Here is a 23,125-nt window from a genome sequence, read left to right on the forward strand (position 1 = left end):
GGATGCGAAGTTTTAATACACCCACCGTATAGTCCAAATCTTGCACCGTCTGATTACCGTTATCTCGGTCTCTCCTAAACTTTCTTAATGATGAAAAATTGGTCAACCGAAGCGCTGCTGAACAACACTTGGACAAGTTTTTTTGAAGATAAACCGCAGAAGTTCTACACTGATAGAATTATAGAGCTACCAGAAAAATAGCAAAAGGTCTCAGTTAATAATGGTACACATGTATGTCCAGCTGTTACCTCAACTCTTGACTTTGCTGAACCGCTCTTGTAAGAAATTCTTTTTCCATAAATGTTTCTTTTGTACGTCGCATCTAGGATATTATCGGTTATCTCATATGATACTGAGCTAATTGTAATAATTTTAAACTAACTAACTACTTACCAATACGCCACTTCACCGCAGGTGTGGGCAGAGAGTGAATGGAACGCTACAACAATCTGTTTTAGCAAACAATCTTCGCCTCTCAATCTCGCCACATTCATGAATCTCCTCATAGTTTTGTTTTGCTGTTCTTTCTCGTTTGCTCCACATGTCCAAACCATATCCAAACTCCTTTTTTAGTTTTAACGATAATGCTTATCTTAGCCTTGTATTCATTCCTTATATCACTATTCGAATATCGATCATATGTGTTTTGCGCACATTTGTCTGAGAGATCACATTTCGACTGCATTCTGCCTACTTTCATACTTCTTTCGCCGAATCCATGTTTCACTTCCATACGTTAGGGTTGGAAGCAGTACTCAGTTGTGTACTGCCATTTTAGATTTCGCTGGATGGTTTTTATTTGCTTTTACTGATTTCAATGCACCATTCACTCTGATCCCAGCATTCACACTCATTTCCATATCTCTATCAATCTTTCCATTCCTAGAGAACCTAAATTCCCAAATACAATACAAAATCATCTATCTGTCCCATAATTTCCCCATTCACTATTATTTCACACCCAGATCTACATTCATCTCATTCAAAATCCATAACTTTAGATTCATCAGCAAATCGCTTTCCTTGCACACATTGTATACCTTCGTCACCATCTCCTGCAGGTATTTTCTGCTATCAGCAAGAGGCACTTCATCATCAGCATACAAACCGTAACAGACAGTCAAATTGTGTGACTGTCTTTTTGTAGGTAGGTACCGTAGAACGTAGCTACTTGAACTTTGATGTGTTCCTCGAACCCAGTACAAAAAAAAAATTAGATCGTGGTATCGATCGAAGTATCGTGACAATAAGTGGCACCTGTCAAGTAAACAATGAATCATGTCAATACGTTCATTATTGTAGACCAAATACAGATTCAATTTTTTTTTTGTACTGGGCTCAAGTAACACATCAAAGTTTAAGTAGCCCCGTTCTACGGTACTATTGAAAAAAAAAGTCATTAAATAATGATTTATTACACGTTTTTTAATAATCAAATCACACATCAAAGAGCATCAAACTCCATTTTTTTGTGGTCTCTACTGTTAATTCTTCTTTTTCTGTGGTGCATTGTAAGTGGAACCTTCTGATAGTGTTGATGACATCCTTGTTGAGAAGTTCGTATAGATCATCGTGGTGAATGAAGTCGTCGTGGTTGAACTTCATCCAGGATATTGTATTTAAAACCACATCATTGTTCGTTTTTTTCAAAGTATTTTTCACAAAAATACAATCCTGTAAAATTTACATGCATTCATTTAAATAATTGTGTTTAAAAATTAATTAGATTTATAAAATTCAATTATGGTATAACATGGAATACAGAGTTCACCCTTAGAGAAGCCTAGGTATAACAGACATTAATTTAGGTAGAGGAAAGGTTATTGAGATGGTATGAGAACCTGAACATGTTGTAAACCAGGTGATCCCTATGGATCTTCCTTTAAAGACATCTAGAGGAAAACCAAAAATTCACGGATGCTACAAAAAGATAACGTAATAAGGCATGACCTAGGCGACATTGTCCATGATAGAAGGACCTACAACCTGAGGACGAGGAGAGTTGATTCCATGTATGTCATTATAATCCAGGATTCGAACCTCACATACAAATATAAGAGTTTCTGCTCAATAAAAAGCTTCTTCGTCTCACGAATAGATTGACACTAGTGAAGTTCTAATGGTTCAAGAACAACATTTCGAAACTGGATCATTTATATAAAACTTCCAAGAATCTGAATAGTGTGGTTGTCAATCATGGGTAGAGTTGGTGAATGTTACACGTGTGTAAAGTGATCACTTAAACCAGCCTATGATGGTCGTAAGCCCCGGAAATGCCCAGACTTCCGTATTCTTCTTCAACTATGTTGTAATGTCAAAAAAATTATATTATAAATTTAACTTACTTCCATCGTCATGAAGTTGTCGTTTTGTGCGCAGAAGAGGGCCACCGGTGCCCTGTTGGTAGTCAGATTGTAGCTCGGTGGAGTCAAGCTGCCGTAGCGCTTCATGTTCTCCTGTTTCCCGTAGTCAAACCAACTCAAGGTTGCTAGATTATTCAATACAAAAATAATTACAACCTTCAAGTACCTATGCTAAAACTAGACGCATTTGAGATTTGGTGCTGGAGAAGATACAACATTTTAAGTGTGTCAAAATACTACTTCAAAAATCTGGATTATCTCCAATTATAATCTAAATTTGTGAACAAATATTCGGACACACTCAAAATGTTGCAAATACATTAACTGGTCAAATTTTAAGCGAAAATAATATGATAAAAAGGATATTTTCTGGCGTTTCTCATGTATGTTATATAATATAATTCAGGATTCGGACCTCGAATACCAATGAAAGAGTTTCTGCTCAATAAAAAGCGTCTTTCGTCTCACCAATAGATGTCTTTAGTGAAATTCTAGTGATTCAAGTATAATGTTTTGAAATTGGATCGTATATATAAAACTTCCAAGAATTTGAGTAGTGTGGCTGTCCATAATGGGTAGAATCGGTGAATGTTACACGTTGTAAGCCCCGTAAATGCCCAGACTTCCATATTCGTCTTCATCTATGTTGAGATGTCAAAAAATACTGGAAGAAGATGTTTTCAATCCCACGGACAGCAAAGAAAACAAACTCATCGATATTGAAGCATAATAAGGATCACGGATCTTCTTTCGAATTTTTCCAAAGACGAGTTCTCCAGTTCTTCGGCCACATTGCTAATCTAATATTGAAAATAGTTTACAGTTAGATATTCCGCAATACCTGTTTGAGCTAATTGACAAAAGTGGACTAAACTTTTGAAACATAACGGCTGTACATTCGCGGCTAGACTTGACACCATTTTCTGGAAAAAAAACGTTAACTTCATGTTACAATAAATAAAAATAAAACATCCTTATTATGTTGTAATACAGGTCCAAAGTTAGAATCCTTTGGCACACCCATAGATGTGCTACAATAAAATAAATACAATGTTTAAAAGTTATCTGGTCTGAGCCATCCATAAGAAGAAAAACTTATTGGGACAGTGAAGATGGTATATCTCTGTACGTTGCTAAAGTATACGTAAAAGTGGTTTGGTCACAAGTCACATTAAACATGCATAACGTCATAATCTTTGACGCATCACCAATGCATTATGGAATTTCATAAAAGCAATGTATGTAATATTAGCTCTACAATACAGACAGTACACACACCTACACATCATCAATGGACAAGTTAATGTGGCTATTCAAATTCCGTGCAATTCAAAATTAAATAGTTATTTAAAAATGAGTGGAAATTAAATTATGCGATAAACGTAGTTAACGCCATAAAAGGACATAATGAAGCAGAAGATTGAGTGTGATTGATACGTTTTGTTACTGAAATTGATTGTCTATGAAGAAACATCTTTGGAAAACAACAGTTTTCGAATGAGTTTCTAAGACACTCGAACCCTGCCCAGGACCAATAACCCTGCCTTTACTGACCTTATAACCCTGCGCAAGACTGATAACCTTGCCTTTACTGACCTGATAACTCTGCCTTTATTGACCTAATAACCCTGTGCAGGACTGATAACCCTGCCTTTACTGACCTGATAACCCTGCGCAGGACTGAGAACCTTGCCTTTACTGACCTTATAACCCTGTCTTTCTCACTAGATTATCCCTCCTGTTCCCAACATATATTCAAATAAAACATATTTGATTAGTTAGAAGAAACAAAAATCCAATAAATTATGTATTAACCTTGTACATAATAATCAAGGTATATAATAAATGCAATTCTTATCTAAAAAAAAACCATGTCTTTCTTGACTTAATAACCCTGCGCAGGACTGAAAACCCTACCTCAACTGATCTGAAAACCCTGTACTGGACTAGTAACCTTGCCTTCATTCAACTAAGGAAAGCCTTATCGATCGAATGCTCTGCCCTACACACTATTAACACCCAGAGAGGGTATGTGAGAAGAAGATAGTTGGCCTCACCAAATTTGTTTGAGGATCTGTCATTTGGATGAAGACAAAGAAGTATTTGAAGAATGGGGTCAGCGTGATGTGGCTGACCCCCCGCGACATGAGTTTCTCCTGCAAGCACACAAAATTAAAACACACCTAAAGGCGGAGACTGACTGGAGCATTTCGTCGTAACGTAACATGTTACGATGCGAGCATTCAGGCAGTCAGTACAGCGAGCCGAGCTGCTCGCCGCTCCTTCCGAATGCTCCATCCGAAGTCGGATGCAATTTTAAGTTATTACAGGGTTGCCAATCTGTGGGAAATACCCCAAACTGGGGGGAATTTGTGGGGATTGGCACTATATTCTTTTTTTCTTCATTTGGAGTAAGCAGTAATTTATTAAAATCACAGAACCAAGAATCACGTCTTCGTCGTCCGACATTTTAACTACAGTACGAATGCAATGTTGCAAAGATTCATACCGATTTTGAGTTATTGATTCAGATTTTCAGATTTTTTGGTGTGACATATGGCAACACTGAGCACAAGGCCACTAGCGAACACTGATCGTGGTCAGTCAGCAATGCCGTAACGTCATAACGTAACATGCTCGCCGCGAGCGATGTTACGATGTTTTGTTATGACCAAATGCTCCGGTCAGTCTCCGCCTTAATGTTAAATACTTCTTAGTTCATTTAATTAAAACACATTTCTGCAATATTTGTATTTTACTTAGTTTGCCGAGTAAAATTTAAATTCATTGTTAGATGTCGACTATCACTCGAAAGCAGTTGTCTTATTTGGGCAGTTCAAACAGCGCATCGACGGTCCTGACCCCCGTACAATCTCGTATATTTTGGAGCCAGGCAAACTGTCTTCTGAGCACACATCGTCGACCCTTTATATTGCTATTTATGATTAAATGCAATAGCTCGTACTTTTCTCCTTTTAGCACAAGTCCTCGATCAACAATTAACAACACAATTTAGCACTTTTAATCAATTTAGCACTTTTTCCTGTACAACTACGATATTACCTATATTATACACAATTACTTCTCTGTAATATAGCAAAAAATGCGAATTACACAAATTTAAAGCAAATGTATTATTTTTATTTACTTTGAGTGTGATTTTGAATGCATTTTTTTTAGAAATGTACCAAATATTTGATGGTCATACGAATTGCCAGATTGTCCTAAAATTAGGGAACTAAAATATTTAATTGTTGTGTAATATATCCTAAATAAAACAAGGTTTGTTGAATGGAATTCTACATTATCAAACACTATATTTGATAATGTCCTAAGAAGACGAAACGCGTCACATATTAACATATACATAAAAAAAATGTAGAATTCAATCCAACAAACCTTGTTTTATTTTGGATATATTACCTAACAATTCAATATGGAATTCTACCAACTGTCTGCAGTTACAATAACTAAAATATTTATTTTAATGGTAGAAAAACGTCACATTTTTTTATCATAGTAGCTGTAGTTATGAGAAAAAATGGTCCGAGTGGAAAAGGTTAGTCAAACAATCATTTAGAAATCCCAAGAACCATACCGGTAATCCCATTCTCGTGGCATAGTCAGCAAATGGGAACACTTTCGACATGTGCACGGCGGGCGCCAGCGCCACGAAGGAGAGCACGCGCGCCGCCAGGTCGGGTCTGGTCGCGCACATGATCATGTAGGATGTCGTGCCCATAGAAAAGCCCACGTAGTGCAGCGCGGGCGCGCCAGAAACACGCAGCACGAGCTCCATCATCGCGGGCACGTCCAGCTGCCCGAGCTCGTCGATTCTGTGGACAAATCATTTATAAACATGCCTGATCAATAGAAAAAAGAAACGTTTAACAATGAAGACGTCTAGGTATACGTTTTTGGTAAACATATAAAACGAGAGTCCTGTACTTCATTCCATTCCGAAAAACCGTCAACCTGTGAGAATGACAAAATTTGAATACAAGTTTTAAAAAAAATTATGTATTTTATAACTTTGAATATAATATCATTAAGATATCAATCATTTTATACTCGCACACATAACAAATAACATATACACAAGGCAAAAGATAGGAAAAACATTTGAATGTACAAAGTCTTGATCGCCGACCCATTATTTTGCTCCATATGTTGGTTTTTTCTCTTACCCCTAGCAGCTACAAAAAAAATACTTTGTATATTTTCGATTTCCATATATTGTGAACCCTTTCTCTAAAGCTTGCACAGTTAGGGCGTTTGTGGATTACACGGAATTTTACCGTCCGGCAGTCCGGTCATGAAAAATGAAAGCGACTACGACAGTTTAGCGTGATCGAATTTACACGCAATGTGTTCACGCACCGATCAAAAGCACCGATCCGAAGAAAAATTGACAAAAGCACAAGCCACTCGTCGTTTTAAAACGCTAACTGACATGCCAGACGATAAAATTCCATGTTATTCCGTGTAGTGCACAAACGCCCTTTTAATTAAGGAAAATTGCTTATGAGTACATAATTTACACACCCGAAATCCCAATACGATGGGTCGCTTTTGGACTTGCTCTCGTGCGATGTGTGCCAGTTGCCCCTCATGTTCCCCAAAAACACGTCATAGCCAGCGTCAGCCAGGAGAAATCCTGCAAACATATCAAAATCACTTGATACAGAATGTGTGTGAGAATAGTCGAAGGGACGGTTATCAAAGAACCCTTGTATATATTATTGGATATAATACTCAACAATTCAATATGGAATTGTGCCAACTGTCTACAGTTACAATAAATAAGGTAAAAGTAGCTGACATAGCTACTCTAGCAGTGCTTTACCGAGGATTAAAACTTAAACTTCATAAAGTGATCCAAAATCTGTGGTTTAATAATCAGTGCAGCAAGCTTAAAACAGTTCCAAACTACATACATATATCCACAGATCCAGATCATTTACAGGCAACCAAGCGGTGAAGAAAGCACAACTGTACTGGCTGAAGACCGAGATCAAAGACTGCTACCGGAAGAGAGACAACCTACTCCACTTCATCCTTTACAATTTGATTGCATTGATAAATAAACGGTTGAACATATCCAACAAATAATTGCTTTTAAAATTAACCCCCAAAACAATAAACTACATAATCTTAAACTACAACAAACCTTGTTTAATTTTGGATATATTACCCAACAATTCAATATGGAATTCTACCAACTGTCTGCAGTTACAATAAATAAATCAAAGAACACGATTAAAGCGGATGAATGAATAGAATATAACACGTAGGACGATAGTAATGTTTATGAATGAATGTATATTTGCGAAGAAACTTACAAAGGTTATTGTGTGCATATCCGCGATGGTTTCCGTAAAAAACTGGAGCAGAAACAAGAACGGAAACAGAAATATGTTTAAAACTATTTTCACATTGTGACAGTTTTCTTACACCATTTTGACATTTGGAAACACAGAAGAATCTCGCTTGGTTCATTTGACAGGTTTTTGTACCAAATTCAAACTGTATAAAGATGTGTCCAGTTTGATAGATTTGAATATGCGTACCTATACCGCTTAACCTAGGGAGGTACAATGTTTTAATGCATTCATCAAACAAAAGATATTTTTCTAAATTTTAATATGGAACAAAATTGAATTGAAAGCGAACGAAGCCTGTATGGTTTGGTCAGATCAGGAGTCGGAATAATCGGCGATTATTCCGACTCCTATTATAATATATGAAGAGATGTATGAATGTTGAAGAGGCGAAGATTGTTTGCAAAGACAGAGTGGTGTAGCGTTCTATTCTCTCGGAAAGATGAGCTGATGACATTGTCCCCGTCACGGATAGGAAGTGGATCAAAAAGTCCAAACAAGAGAAGTCTGAAAATAAGAGACACAAGAGCACAAAGAAGAGCCTCACCTAGACTTTTGTTGCGTCCCATGACAAGAAAGCTTTCAGAACCATGCATTATGCCGTGCATCAGCAGCACGGGCGTGCTCGGGCGCGCTGGGGGGATACGCTGCACGCGGAGCAGATGCCCGTCAGCCGTGCGCGCCACGTGCTCCTCGACGGGGTAGCCCTCGGCGCGCAATATCTCCATCTATGGAACATTTCATACACATAGGAATATTAACAAAAAACGCGCTAAGTTTGTCAGAAATTAAGGCTCTCGCTAGGTGGGGAAGGCAACAAAGAAGAAAATGGTATGAGCATGCGAGTAGAATGGAACCATCCAGACTCCCCCACATCGCATCATATCTGGCAAGAGTCTACGAGATAGAATAACACTATAGGATAATAGAAGTATGCGAGATCCAAGTGGTCGTTAGGTGGAGAAGACAATGAATGTGAAGAGAATGGAACCATCCAGACTCCCCCACATTGCCTGCACCGCCAATCGCAAGGTTTCAAGATTCCCAGGCAGACCACCAAAGAGATGGATTGGTTGCTGTGAATCATCATCGCAAGAGGCTAATTCTTTTCAAAAACAGGCTACAAGGCCTGCACTAAGAAGAAGAAGATGGATTTAGAATAAACAGGACATGTATGACATTTATTTGCGCATACCATATGTCGGAGGTAAATGCTGCATAGGAGCCAGACGTACATCATGGTGGTTTTACTGTAACACTAAGACGCTGTTTAGATCAACTGTAGACAAACTGATCATCAAAGGTAAGATCGGGGGTCGAAGATCAGATCAGATGAAGGTGGATCTCCTGGCTCCAAAATATACACAGGCGGACAGGAGTATGGAGCATCGAGGAAATGTTTTGGACTACCCAAAATAGGGACACATTCTCACAAGTAATAGTCAACGTCGGGGGGGACCACACGACATGTAAAGAAGAAGTAGACAAAATAATACTTGCCTTGATGACTGTAACTCTTCAGTCTTTTTTGTGAGCATTTCTTTCTAGTCCGCTTTTTTATGTATTAAGTTTTAAATGCGGTAATAATTTTCACATGGTTATCAGTACTCACCGCAGTTTTGGGAATTGTGTTTTGTGACGACGACAGTTGAGATTTCCATAAAATGATCATCAACAAACTTAGTGTTTTATTCATTTTTTGTATTATTTTTAACACTTATTAAAAATAAATTTAATTTTTCCTTTTAGAATATACTCACTACTGTAACTGTTATCGAATGTTATAAAAAATAATTATTTAAAAAATATATTAAGTAAATCACATCCATCCATGGAGAGAAGGTTTTTTCTCTCCATCTGATGGGATCAGAAAGATGCTGTGTATTTTGAGATTTTGAAACCTGGTGAATCAGTTACTTCTGAATCATACCGACAACAGCTCGTCAGTCTGAATTGAGCTTTGGAGGAAAAACGTGGTGAATGGCTACCGAAGCACATGGAATGCTCAAGGAGGCTTATCTTGAACGTGCTCCGTCAGGATAAAGCAAAAAATATACAGTTGGTCCAGGTCAACCATCAACATCACAATCAAAACGGAACTTCCAAGGAGAGAAGCCTGTATATGCATCTGGTGGGATCAGAAAGATGCTGTGTATTTTAAGATTTTGAAACCCGGTGAAACTGTTACTACTGATCGCTACAGCTCATCAATTCGAATCGAGCTTTGGAGGAAAAACGTGGTGAATGGACTAACAGATATGGCAGTGTCTGTTGGCCCATTCACAAAGTGATTTTGCTGCACGAAATGCCCGGCAGCACGTGGCTAAGCCAGTCCAATAAACGTTGGAAGCACTAGGCTGGGGAGTCTTACCCCTCCCCGCAAATTCACCTGATGTAGCATCCTCACATTACCACTTGTTTCCTTTAATGCAACGTGGACTGTCGGAACAGCACTTTGATTCCTACAAAGAAGATAGTCCAATAGATTTCTTCAAAAGACCAGTATTTCTTCTACCACGGATCTCGTGCTTTGCCAGGAAAATAGGCAAAAGTAGTAATTAGCAACGTTAATTATTTCGATTCATGTATTTTTTCCCTTTGGTATAAAAAAAATGGTTAAATTAAGCAAAAAGGGGCACTTTTATATATTTATATTTATGTACAACATTTTGAGTGTGTCCAAATACTTGTTCACAAATCTGGATTATCTCCAATTGTAGGAGCATTTTTCATTTTATTTTTGACATCTTATCAAAGATGAGGAAGAATATGGAAGTCTGGGCATTTACGAGGCTGACGACCGTCATAGGCTGGTTTACATGGTTCAAGAACAATGTTTCAAAATTGGTTCATTTATATATAGAACTTCCAAGAATTTGTGTAGTGTGGTTGTCAATAATGGGTAGAATTAGGGAATGTTACACGTGTGTAAAGTGATCACTTAAACCGGCCTATGACGGTTGTCAGCCCCGTAAACTCCCAGACTTCCATATTCTTCTTCATCTTCGATGAGATGTCAAAAAATAATATTTATGTTTATATTTATGCACAACACTATTTGCCGACACTATGACAACACGACACAAAATCAAATTAGCAGTGGGTCCATATTCTAGTGAGGTGTTATATGTACATATATTTGCAATATGCAAATCCATAATAAATATATACTCGAATACGTATAATTTATCTTTGCCTAAGAGAGAATGTAGCAATTACATTTTTTTATGTTTTTATCTTTACGAAAACAGAAATTAAACTAAGGACCCTACGCCTGGCACACTTACATAAGCATACATCCAAATAAAAGGGTTTCTGCTTAATAAAAGCTTTCTCAATCCAACATAGATAGTTTTTGTGAACTCGTATGTACTGTGTCACAAGATTGATCAAATATATCGGATAGGGTGGGCTGATTTAACTATGAAAGGGGTCTACAATATAATTTAATTAAGAAAGGTGTGTTGAGATAGTTTAGACATGTAGAACAAATGAGTGGGGAAACAACGGTAAAATACATTTATGAGGCGAATGTAATTGGAAAAAGTAGCAGAGGAAGACCGAGAAAAATTTGGCACAATCAGGTATCCCAAATACTTGAAAGCGGTCAGGTTAGGAGTCGAAACAATCGGCGGGAATGTATGAGGAGATGCATGAACGTGGATGAGGCGAAGAATGTTTGCAAAGACAGAGTGGTGTGGCGTTCTATTCTCTCTGCCTACCCCTTCGGGAAGTGGCGTGATGGTAAGTTAGTTAAGGAGTCTAAAAAGTTTCATTTTGGATTGCACATAACGTAAAAAATATTCTATACTACTTTTAGCTCTTGACCGGAGCTCAAAGTTTTTGAAAAAGCCATTTTTTGCATTTTGACTGATGGTAAATCGCACAAAAAATGGCTTTTCGAAAACTTTCTGATGTGGTTGAGGGCCAAAAGTAGTATGGAATATTTTTTAAATGTATTTTATGCTATGTGCAATCTAAAATACAACTTTTTAGACCCATTTGTCTTTGATATAAAAAAAAAATCATCTATCAATGGCTTACCTTATCTAGGAATTATAAAAATTTGAGTAGTGTGGTTTTAAATCGTGTGTAATATGGTGAATAGTGCACGTGTGAAAAGTGATCACTTAAACAGCATATTACGGGTCGTAAGCCCTGTTAATACTCAGACTTATATATTCTTCTTTAACTATGAGAGATGTAAAAAAAACATACATATATGAATTTTATTTACATAAACTTTTATTACCAAAGTCCGCCTGTACGGGGCAACGTTCGCCAGCTCCGCTAATGTACGTAATATGAATATTAATAATGCTGACATTAAGGGCAAACTCTCAAACTGGATGATTCAGTAAGCGATCGGCTGCGCGGCTGCAAAACGTGTGACTGGGCACAATTAAATTGGACACACACATCTTTGATGACTCGAAACAAATTGACGGAACTGGGGTGCGAAGTTTTAATGCACCCACCGTATAGTCCAAATCTTGCACTGTCTGATTACCATTATCTCGGTCTCTCCTAAACTTTCTAGATGATGAAAAATTGGCCAACCGAAGCGCCGCTGAATAACACTTGAACAAGTTTTTTTGAAGATAAACCGCAGAAGTTCTACACTGATAGAATTACGGAACTACCAGAAAAATAACAAAAGGTCTCAGTTAATAATGGTACACATGTATGTCCAGCTACGGACACAAAAACCATCGCACTTACCTGTTACCGCAACTCTTGACTTTGCTGAACCGCTCTTGTAAGAAATTCTTTTTCCATAAATGTTTCTTTTGTACGTCGCATCAAGGATATTATCGGTTATCTCATATGATACTGAGCTAATTGTAATAATTTTAAACTAACTAACTACTTACCAATACGCCACTTCCCCGCAGGTGTGGGCAGAGAGTGAATGGAACGCCACAACAATCTGTTTTAGCAAACAATCTTCGCCTCTCAATCTCGCCACATTCATGAATCTCCTCATAATCTTGTTTTGCTGTTCTTTCTTCACTCGCTTGCTCCACATGTCCAAACCATATCCAAACTCCTTTTTTAGTTTTAACGATAATGCTTATCTTAGCCTTGTATTCATTCCTTATATCACTATTCGAATATCGATCATATGTGTTTTGCGCACATTTGTCTGAGAGATCACATTTCGACTGCATTCTGTCTACTTTCATACTTCTTTCGCCGAATCCATGTTTCACTTCCATACGTTAGGGTTGGAAGCAGTACTCAGTTGTGTACTGCCATTTTAGATTTCGCTGAATGGTTTTTATTTGCTTTTACTGATTTCAATGCACCATTCACTCTGATCCCAGCATTCACACTCATTTCCATATCTCTATCAATCTTTCCATTCCTAGAGAACCTCAATTCCCAAATACAATACAAAATCATCTATCTGTTCCATAATTTCCCCATTCACTATTATTTCACACCCAGATCTACATTCATCTCATTCAAAATCCATAACTTTAGATTCATCAGCAAATCGCTTTCCTTGCACACATTGTATACCTTCGTCACCATTTCCTGCAGGTATTTTCTGCTATCAGCAAGAGGCACTTCATCATCAGCATACAAACCGTAACAGACAGTCAAATTGTGTGACTGTCTTTTTGTAGGTAGGTACCGTAGAACGTAGCTACTTGAACTTTGATGTGTTCCTCGAACCCAGTACAAAAAAAAAATTAGATCGTGGTATCGATCGAAGTATCGTGACAATAAGTGGCACCTGTCAAGTAAACAATGAATCATGTCAATACGTTCATTATTGTAGACCAAATACAGATTCAATTTTTTTTTGTACTGGGCTCAAGTAACACATCAAAGTTTAAGTAGCCCCGTTCTACGGTACTATTGAAAAAAAAAGTCATTAAACAATGATTTATTACACGTTTTTTAATAATCAAATCACACATCAAAGAGCATCAAACTCCATTTTTTTTGTGGTCTCTACTGTTAATTCTTCTTTTTCTGTGGTGCATTGTAAGTGGAACCTTCTGATAGTGTTGATGACATCCTTGTTGAGAAGTTCGTATAGATCATCGTGGTGAATGAAGTCGTCGTGGTTGAACTTCATCCAGGATATTGTATTTAAAACCACATCATTGTTCGTTTTTTTCAAAGTATTTTTCACAAAAATACAATCCTGTAAAATTTACATGCATTCATTTAAATAATTGTGTTTAAAAATTAATTAGATTTATAAAATTCAATTATGGTATAACATGGAATACAGAGTTCACCCTTAGAGAAGCCTAGGTATAACAGACATTAATTTAGGTAGAGGAAAGGTTATTGAGATGGTATGAGAACCTGAACATGTTGTAAACCAGGTGATCCCTATGGATCTTCCTTTAAAGACATCTAGAGGAAAACCAAAAATTCACGGATGCTACAAAAAGATAACGTAATAAGGCATGACCTAGGCGACATTGTCCATGATAGAAGGACCTACAACCTGAGGACGAGGAGAGTTGATTCCATGTATGTCATTATAATCCAGGATTCGGACCTCACATACAAATATAAGAGTTTCTGCTCAATAAAAAGCTTCTTCGTCTCACGAATAGATTGACACTAGTGAAGTTCTAATGGTTCAAGAACAACATTTCGAAACTGGATCATTTATATAAAACTTCCAAGAATCTGAATAGTGTGGTTGTCAATCATGGGTAGAATTGGTGAATGTTACACGTATTTAAAGTGATCGCTTAAACCAGCCTATGATGGTCGTAAGCCCCGGAAATGCCCAGACTTCCGTATTCTTCTTCAACTATGTTGTAATGTCAAAAAAATTATATTATAAATTTAACTTACTTCCATCGTGATGAAGTTGTCGTTTTGTGCGCAGAAGAGGGCCACCGGTGCCCTGTTGGCAGTCAGATTGTAGCTCGGTGGAGTCAAGCTGCCGTAGCGCTTCATGTTCTCCTGTTTCCCGTAGTCAAACCAACTCAAGGTTGCTAGATTATTCAATACAAAAATAATTACAACCTTCAAGTATCTACGCTAAAACTAGACACGTTTGAGATTTGGTGCTGGAGAAGATACAACATTTTAAGTGTGTCAAAATACTACTTCAAAAATCTGGATTATCTCCAATTATAATCTAAATTTGTGAACAAATATTCGGACACACTCAAAATGTTGCAAATACATTAACTGGTCAAATTATAAGCGAAAATAATATGATAAAAAGGATATTTTTTGGCGTTTCTCATGTATGTGATTATAATTCAGGATTCGGACCTCGAATACAAATGGAAGAGTTTCTGCTCAATAAAAAGCGTCTTTCGTCTCACCAATAGATGTCTTTAGTGAAATTCTAGTGATTCAAGTATAATGTTTTGAAATTGGATCGTATATATAAAACTTCCAAGAATTTGAGTAGTGTGGCTGTCCATAATGGGTAGAATCGGTGAATGTTACACGTTGTAAGCCCCGTAAATGCCCAGACTTCCATATTCGTCTTCATCTATGTTGAGATGTCAAAAAATACTGGAAGAAGATGTTTTCAATCCCACGGACAGCAAAGAAAACAAACTCATCGATATTGAAGCATAATAAGGATCACGGATCTTCTTTCGAATTTTTCCAAAGACGAGTTCTCCAGTTCTTCGGCCACATTGCTAATCTAATATTGAAAATGGTTTAGAGTTAGATATTCCGCAATACCTGTTTGAGCTAATTGACAATAGTGGACTAAACTTTTGAAACATAACGGCTGTACATTCTCGGCTAGACTTGACACCATTTTCTGGAAAAAAAAACGTTAACTTCATGTTACAATAAATAAAAATAAAACATCCTTATTATGTTGTAATACAGGTCCAAAGTTAGAATCCTGTGGCACACCCATAGATGTGCTACAATAAAATAAATACAATGTTTAAAAGTTATCTGGTCTGAGCCATCCATAAGAAGAAAAACTTATTGGGACAGTGAAGATGGTATATCTCTGTACGTTGCTAAAGTATACGTAAAAGTGGTTTGGTCACAAGTCACATTAAACATGCGTAACGTCATAATCTTTGACGCATCACCAATGCATTATGGATTTTCATAAAAGCAATGTATGTAATGTTAGCTCTACAATACAGACAGTACACACACCTACACATATCAATGGACAAGTTAATGTGGCTAATCAAATCCCGTGCAATTCAAAATTAAATAGTTATTTAAAAATGAGTGGAAATTAAATTATGCGATAAACGTAGATAACGCTATAAAAATACATAATGAAGCAGAAGATTGAGTGTGATTGATGGTTTTTGTTACTGAAATCGATTCGTCTATGAAGAAACATCTTTGGAAAACAACAGTTTTCGAATGAGTTTCTAAGACACTCGAACCCTGCCCAGGACCAATAACCCTGCCTTTACTGACCTTATAACCCTGCGCAAGACTGATAACCTTGCCTTTACTGACCTGATAACTCTGCCTTTATTGACCTAATAACCCTGTGCAGGACTGATAACCCTGCCTTTACTGACCTGATAACCCTGCGCAGGACTGAGAACCTTGCCTTTACTGACCTGATAACCCTGTCTTTCTCACTAGATTATCCCTCCTGTTCCCAACATAGATTCAAATAAAACATATTTGATTAGTTAGAAGAAACAAAAATCCAATAAATTATGTATTAACCTTGTACATATGTAATAATCAAGGTATATAATAAATGCAATTCTTATCTAAAAAAAAACCATGTCTTTCTTGACTTAATAACCCTGCGCAGGACTAAAAACCCTACCTCAACTGATCTGAAAACCCTGTACTGGACTAGTAACCTTGCCTTCATTCAACTAAGGAAAGCCTTATCGATCGAATGCTCTGCCCTACACACTATTAACACCCAGAGAGGGAATGTGAGAAGAAGATAGTTGGCCTCACCAAATTTGTTTGAGGATCTGTCATTTGGATGAAGACAAAGAAGTATTTGAAGAATGGGGTCAGCGTGATGTGGCTGACCCCCCGCGACATGAGTTTCTCCTGCAAGCACACAAAATTAAAACACACCTAAAGGCGGAGACTGACTGGAGCATTTCGTCGTAACGTAACATGTTACGATGCGAGCATTCAGGCAGTCAGTACAGCGAGCCGAGCTGCTCGCCGCTCCTTCCGAATGCTCCATCCGAAGTCGGATGCAATTTTAAGTTATTACAGGGTTGCCAATCTGTGGGAAATACCCCAAACTGGGGGGAATTTGTGGGGATTGGCACTATATTCTTTTTTTCTTCATTTGGAGTAAGCAGTAATTTATTAAAATCACAGAACCAAGAATCACGTCTTCGTCGTCCGACATTTTAACTACAGTACGAATGCAATGTTGCAAAGATTCATACCGATTTTGAGTTATTGATTCAGATTTTCAGATTTTTTGGTGTGACATATGGCAACACTGAGCACAAGGCCACTAGCGAACACTGATCGTGGTCAGTCAGCAATGCCGTAACGTCATAACGTAACATGCTCGCCGCGAGCGATGTTACGATGTTTTGTTATGACCAAATGCTCCGGTCAGTCTCCGCCTTAATGTTAAATACTTCTTAGTTCATTTAATTAAAACACATTTCTGCAATATTTGTATTTTACTTAGTTTGCCGAGTAAAATTTAAATTCATTGTTAGATGTCGACTATCACTCGAAAGCAGTTGTCTTATTTGGGCAGTTCAAACAGCGCATCGACGGTCCTGATCCCCGTACAATCTCGTATATTTTGGAGCCAGGCAAACTGTCTTCTGAGCACACATCGTCGACCCTTTATATTGCTATTTATGATTAAATGCAATAGCTCGTACTTTTCTCCTTTTAGCACAAGTCCTCGATCAACAATTAACAACACAATTTAGCACTTTTAATCAATTTAGCACTTTTTCCTGTACAACTACGATATTACCTATATTATACACAATTACTTCTCTGTAATATAGCAAAAAATGCGAATTACACAAATTTAAAGCAAATGTATTATTTTTATTTACTTTGAGTGTGATTTTGAATGCATTTTTTTTAGAAATGTACCAAATATTTGATGGTCATACGAATTGCCAGATTGTCCTAAAATTAGGGAACTAAAATATTTAATTGTTGTGTAATATATCCTAAATAAAACAAGGTTTGTTGAATGGAATTCTACATTATCAAACACTATATTTGATAATGTCCTAAGAAGACGAAACGCGTCACATATTAACATATACATAAATAAATGTAGAATTCAATCCAACAAACCTTGTTTTATTTTGGATATATTACCTAACAATTCAATATGGAATTCTACCAACTGTCTGCAGTTACAATAACTAAAATATTTATTTTAATGGTAGAAAAACGTCACATTTTTTTATCATAGTAGCTGTAGTTATGAGAAAAAATGGTCCGAGTGGAAAAGGTTAGTCAAACAATCATTTAGAAATCCCAAGAACCATACCGGTAATCCCATTCTCGTGGCATAGTCAGCAAATGGGAACACTTTCGACATGTGCACGGCGGGCGCCAGCGCCACGAAGGAGAGCACGCGCGCCGCCAGGTCGGGTCTGGTCGCGCACATGATCATGTAGGATGTCGTGCCCATAGAAAAGCCCACGTAGTGCAGCGCGGGCGCGCCAGAAACACGCAGCACGAGCTCCATCATCGCGGGCACGTCCAGCTGCCCGAGCTCGTCGATTCTGTGGACAAATCATTTATAAACATGCCTGATCAATAGAAAAAAGAAACGTATAACAATGAAGACGTCTAGGTATACGTTTTTGGTAAACATATAAAACGAGAGTCCTGTACTTCATTCCATTCCGAAAAACCGTCAACCTGTGAGAATGACAAAATTTGAATACAAGTTTTAAATAAAATTATGTATTTTATAACTTTGAATATAATATCATTAAGATATCAATCATTTTATACTCGCACACATAACAAATAACATATACACAAGGCAAAAGATAGGAAAAACATTTGAATGTACAAAGTCTTGATCGCCGACCCATTATTTTGCTCCATATGTTGGTTTTTTCTCTTACCCCTAGCAGCTACAAAAAAAATACTTTGTATATTTTCGATTTCCATATATTGTGAACCCTTTCTCTAAAGCTTGCACAGTTAGGGCGTTTGTGGATTACACGGAATTTTACCGTCCGGCAGTCCGGTCATGAAAAATGAAAGCGACTACGACAGTTTAGCGTGATCGAATTTACACGCAATGTGTTCACGCACCGATCAAAAGCACCGATCCGAAGAAAAATTGACAAAAGCACAAGCCAATCGTCGTTTTAAAATGCTAACTGACATGCCGGACGGTAAAATTCCGTGTAATTCCTTGTAGTGCACAAACGCCCTTATAAGGAAAATTGCTTATGAGTACATAATTTACACACCCGAAATCCCAATACGATGGGTCGCTTTTGGACTTGCTCTCGTGCGATGTGTGCCAGTTGCCCCTCATGTTCCCCAAAAACACGTCATAGCCAGCGTCAGCCAGGAGAAATCCTGCAAACATATCAAAATCACTTGATACAGAATGTGTGTGAGAATAGTCGAAGGGACGGTTATCAAAGAACCCTTGTATATATTATTGGATATAATACTTGACAATTTAATATGGAATTCTGCCAACTGTCTACAGTTACAATAAATAAGGTAAAAGTAGCTGACATAGCTACTCTAGCAGTGCTTTACCAAGGATTAAAACTTAAACTTCATAAAGTGATCCAAAATCTGTGGTTTAATAATCAGTGCAGCAAGCTTAAAATAGTTCCAAACTACATACATATATCCACAGATCCAGATCATTTACAGGCAACCAAGCGGTGAAGAAAGCACAACTGTACTGGCTGAAGACCGAGATCAAAGACTGCTACCGGAAGAGAGACAACCTACTCCACTTTACCCTTTACAATTTGATTGCATTGATAAATAAACGGTTGAACATATCCAACAAATAATTGCTTTTAAAATTAACCCCCAAAACAATAAACTACATAATCTTAAACTACAACAAACCTTGATTAATTTTGGATATATTACCCAACAATTCAATATGGAATTCTACCAACTGTCTGCAGTTACAATAAATAAATCGAAGAACACGATTAAAGCGGATGAATGAATAGAATATAACACGTAGGACGATAGTAATGTTTATGAATGAATGTATATATGCGAAGAAACTTACAAAGGTTATTGTTTGCATATCCGCGATGGTTTCCGTAAAAAACTGGAGCAGAAACAAGAACGGAAACAGAAATATGTTTAAAACTATTTTCACATTGTGACAGTTTTCTTACACCATTTTGACATTTGGAAACACAGAAGAATCTCGCTTGGTTCATTTGACAGGTTTTTGTACCAAATTCAAACTGTATAAAGATGTGTCCAGTTTGATAGATTTGAATATGCGTACCTATACCGCTTAACCTAGGGAGGTACAATGTTTTAATGCATTCATCAAACAAAAGATATTTTTCTAAATTTTAATATGGAACAAAATTGAATTGAAAGCGAACGAAGCCTGTATGGTTTGGTCAGATCAGGAGTCGGAATAATCGGCGGGTATATATATATGAAGAGATGTATGAATGTTGAAGAGGCGAAGATTGTTTGCAAAGACAGAGTGGTGTAGCGTTCTATTCTCTCTGAAAGATGAGCTGATGACATTGTCCCCGTCACGGATAGGAAGTGGATCAAAAAAGTCCAAACAAGAGAAGTCTGAAAATAAGAGACACAAGAGCACAAAGAAGAGCCTCACCTAGACTTTTGTTGCGTCCCATGACAAGAAAGCTTTCAGAACCATGCATTATGCCGTGCATCAGCAGCACGGGCGTGCTCGGGCGCGCTGGGGGGATACGCTGCACGCGGAGCAGATGCCCGTCAGCCGTGCGCGCCACGTGCTCCTCGACGGGGTAGCCCTCGGCGCGCAATATCTCCATCTATGGAACATTTCATACACATAGGAATATTAACAAAAAACGCGCTAAGTTTGTCAGAAATTAAGGCTCTCGCTATGGGGGGAAGGCAACAAAGAAGAAAATGGTATGAGCATGCGAGTAGAATGGAACCATCCAGACTCCCCCACATCGCATCATATCTGGCAAGAGTCTACGAGATAGAATAACACTATAGGATAATAGAAGTATGCGAGATCCAAGTGGTCGTTAGGTGGAGAAGACAATGAATGTGAAGAGAATGGAATCATCCAGACTCCCCCACATTGCCTGCACCGCCAATCGCAAGGTTTCAAGATTCCCAGGCAGACCACCAAAGAGATGGATTGGTTGCTGTGAATCATCATCGCAGGAGGCTAATTCTTTTCAAAAACAGGCTACAAGGCCTGCACTAAGAAGAAGAAGATGGATTTAGAATAAACAGGACATGTATGACATTTATTTGCGCATACCATATGTCGGAGGTAAATGCTGCATAGGAGCCAGACGTACATCATGGTGGTTTTACTGTAACACTAAGACGCTGTTTAGATCAACTGTAGACAAACTGATCATCAAAGGTAAGATCGGGGGTCGAAGATCAGATCAGATGAAGGTGGATCTCCTGGCTCCAAAATATACACAGGCGGACAGGAGTATGGAGCATCGAGGAAATGTTTTGGACTACCCAAAATAGGGACACATTCTCACAAGTAATAGTCAACGTCGGGGGGGACCACACGACATGTAAAGAAGAAGTAGACAAAATAAGACTTGCCTTGATGACTGTAACTCTTCAGTCTTTTTTGTGAGCATTTTTTTCTAGTCCGCTTTTTTATGTATTAAGTTTTAAATGCGGTAATAATTTTCACATTGTTATCAGTACTCACCGCAGTTCTGGGAATTGTGTTTTGTGACGACGACAGTTGAGATTTCCATAAAATGATCATCAACAAACTTATTGTTTTATTCATTTTTTGTATTATTTTTTAACACTTATTAAAAATAAATTTAATTATTCCTTTTAGAATATACTCACTACTGTAACTTTTATCAAATGTTATAAAAAATATTTATTTAAAAAATATATTAAGTAAATCACATCCATCCATGGAGAGAAGGTTTTTTCTCTGCATCTGATGGGATCAGAAATATGCTGTGTACATTGAGATTTTGAAATCTGGTGAATCAGTTACTTCTGAATCATACCGACAACAGCTCATCAGTCTGAATTGAGCTTTGGGGAAAAAACGTGGTGAATGAGCCTACAGATATGGCAGTGTCTGTTGGCCCATTCACAAAGTGATTTTGCTGCACGAAATGCCCGGCAGCACGTGGCTAAGCCAGTCCAATAAACTTTGGAAGCACTAGGCTGGGGAGTCTTACCCCTCCCCGCGTATTTACTTGATGTAGCCTCCTCACTTTACCATTTGTTTCCTTTAATGCAACGTGGACTGTCGGAACAGCACTTTGATTCCTACAAAGAATTTATAGTGCAATAGATTTCTTCAAAAGACCAGTATTTCTTCTACCACGGATCTCGTGCTTTGCCAGGAAAATAGGCAAAAGTAGTAATTAGCAACGTTAATTATTTCGATTCATGTATTTTTTCCCTTTAGTATAAAAAAATGGTTAAATTTAGCAAAAAGGGGCACTTTTATATATTTATATTTATGTACAACATTTTGAGTGTGTCCAAATACTTGTTCACAAATCTGGATTATCTCCAATTATAGGAGCATTTTTCATATTATTTTTTGAAATCTTATCAGCGCTACATGCAGCACAGTCAAGGGATAACTGGAAAAGGGTCATTGCATCTGCAAGGGTCACAACCCTCAGCAATGAGGAATAAGACGGAGAAGAAGAATCAGAGATGAAGAAGAATATGGAAGTCTGGGCATTTACGGGGCTGACGACCGTCATAGGCTGGTTTACATGGTTCAAGAACAATGTTTCAAAATTGGTTCATATATATAGAACTTCCAAGAATTTGTGTAGTGTGGTTGTCAATAATGAGTAAAATTAGTGAATGTTACACGTGTGTAAAGTGATCATTAAACCAGCCTGTGACGGTTGTCAGCCCCGTAAATTCCCAGACTTCCATATCCTTCTTCATCTTCAATGAGATGTCAAAAAATAATATTTATGTTTATATTTATGCACAACACTATTTGCCGACACTATGACAACACGACACAAAATCAAATTAGCAGTGGGTCCATATTCTAGTGAGGTGTTATATGTACATGTATTTGCAATATGCAAATCCATAATAAATATATACTCGAATACGTATAATTTATCTTTGCCTAAGAGAGAATGTAGCAATTACATTTTTTTATGTTTTTATCTTTACGAAAACAGAAATTAAACTAAGGACCCTACGCCTGGCACACTTACATAAGCATACATCCAAATAAAAGGGTTTCTGCTTAATAAAAGC

At 37.6% G+C, this 23,125-nt stretch overlaps 2 protein-coding genes across 4 annotated transcripts; both read right to left on the reverse strand.

Annotated features, from left to right (window-relative positions):
- Positions 1-1,437: 1,437 nt before the first annotated feature.
- Positions 1,438-9,486, reverse strand: LOC148300764 (lipase 1-like). The gene is made up of 8 exons (XM_088274340.1): positions 9,357-9,486; positions 8,292-8,472; positions 6,909-7,020; positions 5,962-6,199; positions 4,421-4,519; positions 3,205-3,286; positions 2,346-2,488; positions 1,438-1,599 (listed from the first exon to the last, which is right to left on the reverse strand). Exons 1-8 carry the CDS (start codon positions 9,438-9,440, stop codon positions 1,438-1,440), a joined length of 1,101 nt encoding a protein of 366 aa, XP_088130466.1. The 5' UTR covers positions 9,441-9,486.
- A 4,139-nt stretch (positions 9,487-13,625) lies between these two features.
- On the reverse strand, positions 13,626-22,912 carry LOC148300765 (lipase 1-like). 3 transcript variants are annotated; one of them, XM_088274328.1, is made up of 9 exons: positions 22,851-22,912; positions 21,570-21,726; positions 20,505-20,685; positions 19,135-19,246; positions 18,192-18,429; positions 16,652-16,750; positions 15,431-15,512; positions 14,576-14,718; positions 13,626-13,904 (listed from the first exon to the last, which is right to left on the reverse strand). In XM_088274328.1, the coding sequence occupies exons 2-9, from the start codon at positions 21,651-21,653 to the stop codon at positions 13,674-13,676; spliced, it is 1,170 nt and encodes a 389-aa protein (XP_088130454.1). In that variant the 5' UTR covers positions 21,654-21,726; positions 22,851-22,912; the 3' UTR covers positions 13,626-13,673. The 3 variants fall into 3 exon arrangements, with proteins under 3 accessions (XP_088130454.1, XP_088130455.1, XP_088130456.1); XM_088274329.1 differs by lacking the exon at positions 22,851-22,912 and adding an exon at positions 22,107-22,292 and having other exon boundaries at positions 13,628-13,904; XM_088274330.1 differs by lacking the exon at positions 16,652-16,750 and having other exon boundaries at positions 13,629-13,904; positions 22,851-22,885.
- Between the last annotated feature and the right edge of the window lie 213 nt (positions 22,913-23,125).

Source organism: Brachycentrus maculatus, unplaced genomic scaffold, assembly GCF_059751285.1.
Source record: "Brachycentrus maculatus isolate JH-2025_06_01 unplaced genomic scaffold, ASM5975128v1 h1tg000657l, whole genome shotgun sequence".
Classification (NCBI taxonomy): domain Eukaryota; kingdom Metazoa; phylum Arthropoda; class Insecta; order Trichoptera; family Brachycentridae; genus Brachycentrus; species Brachycentrus maculatus.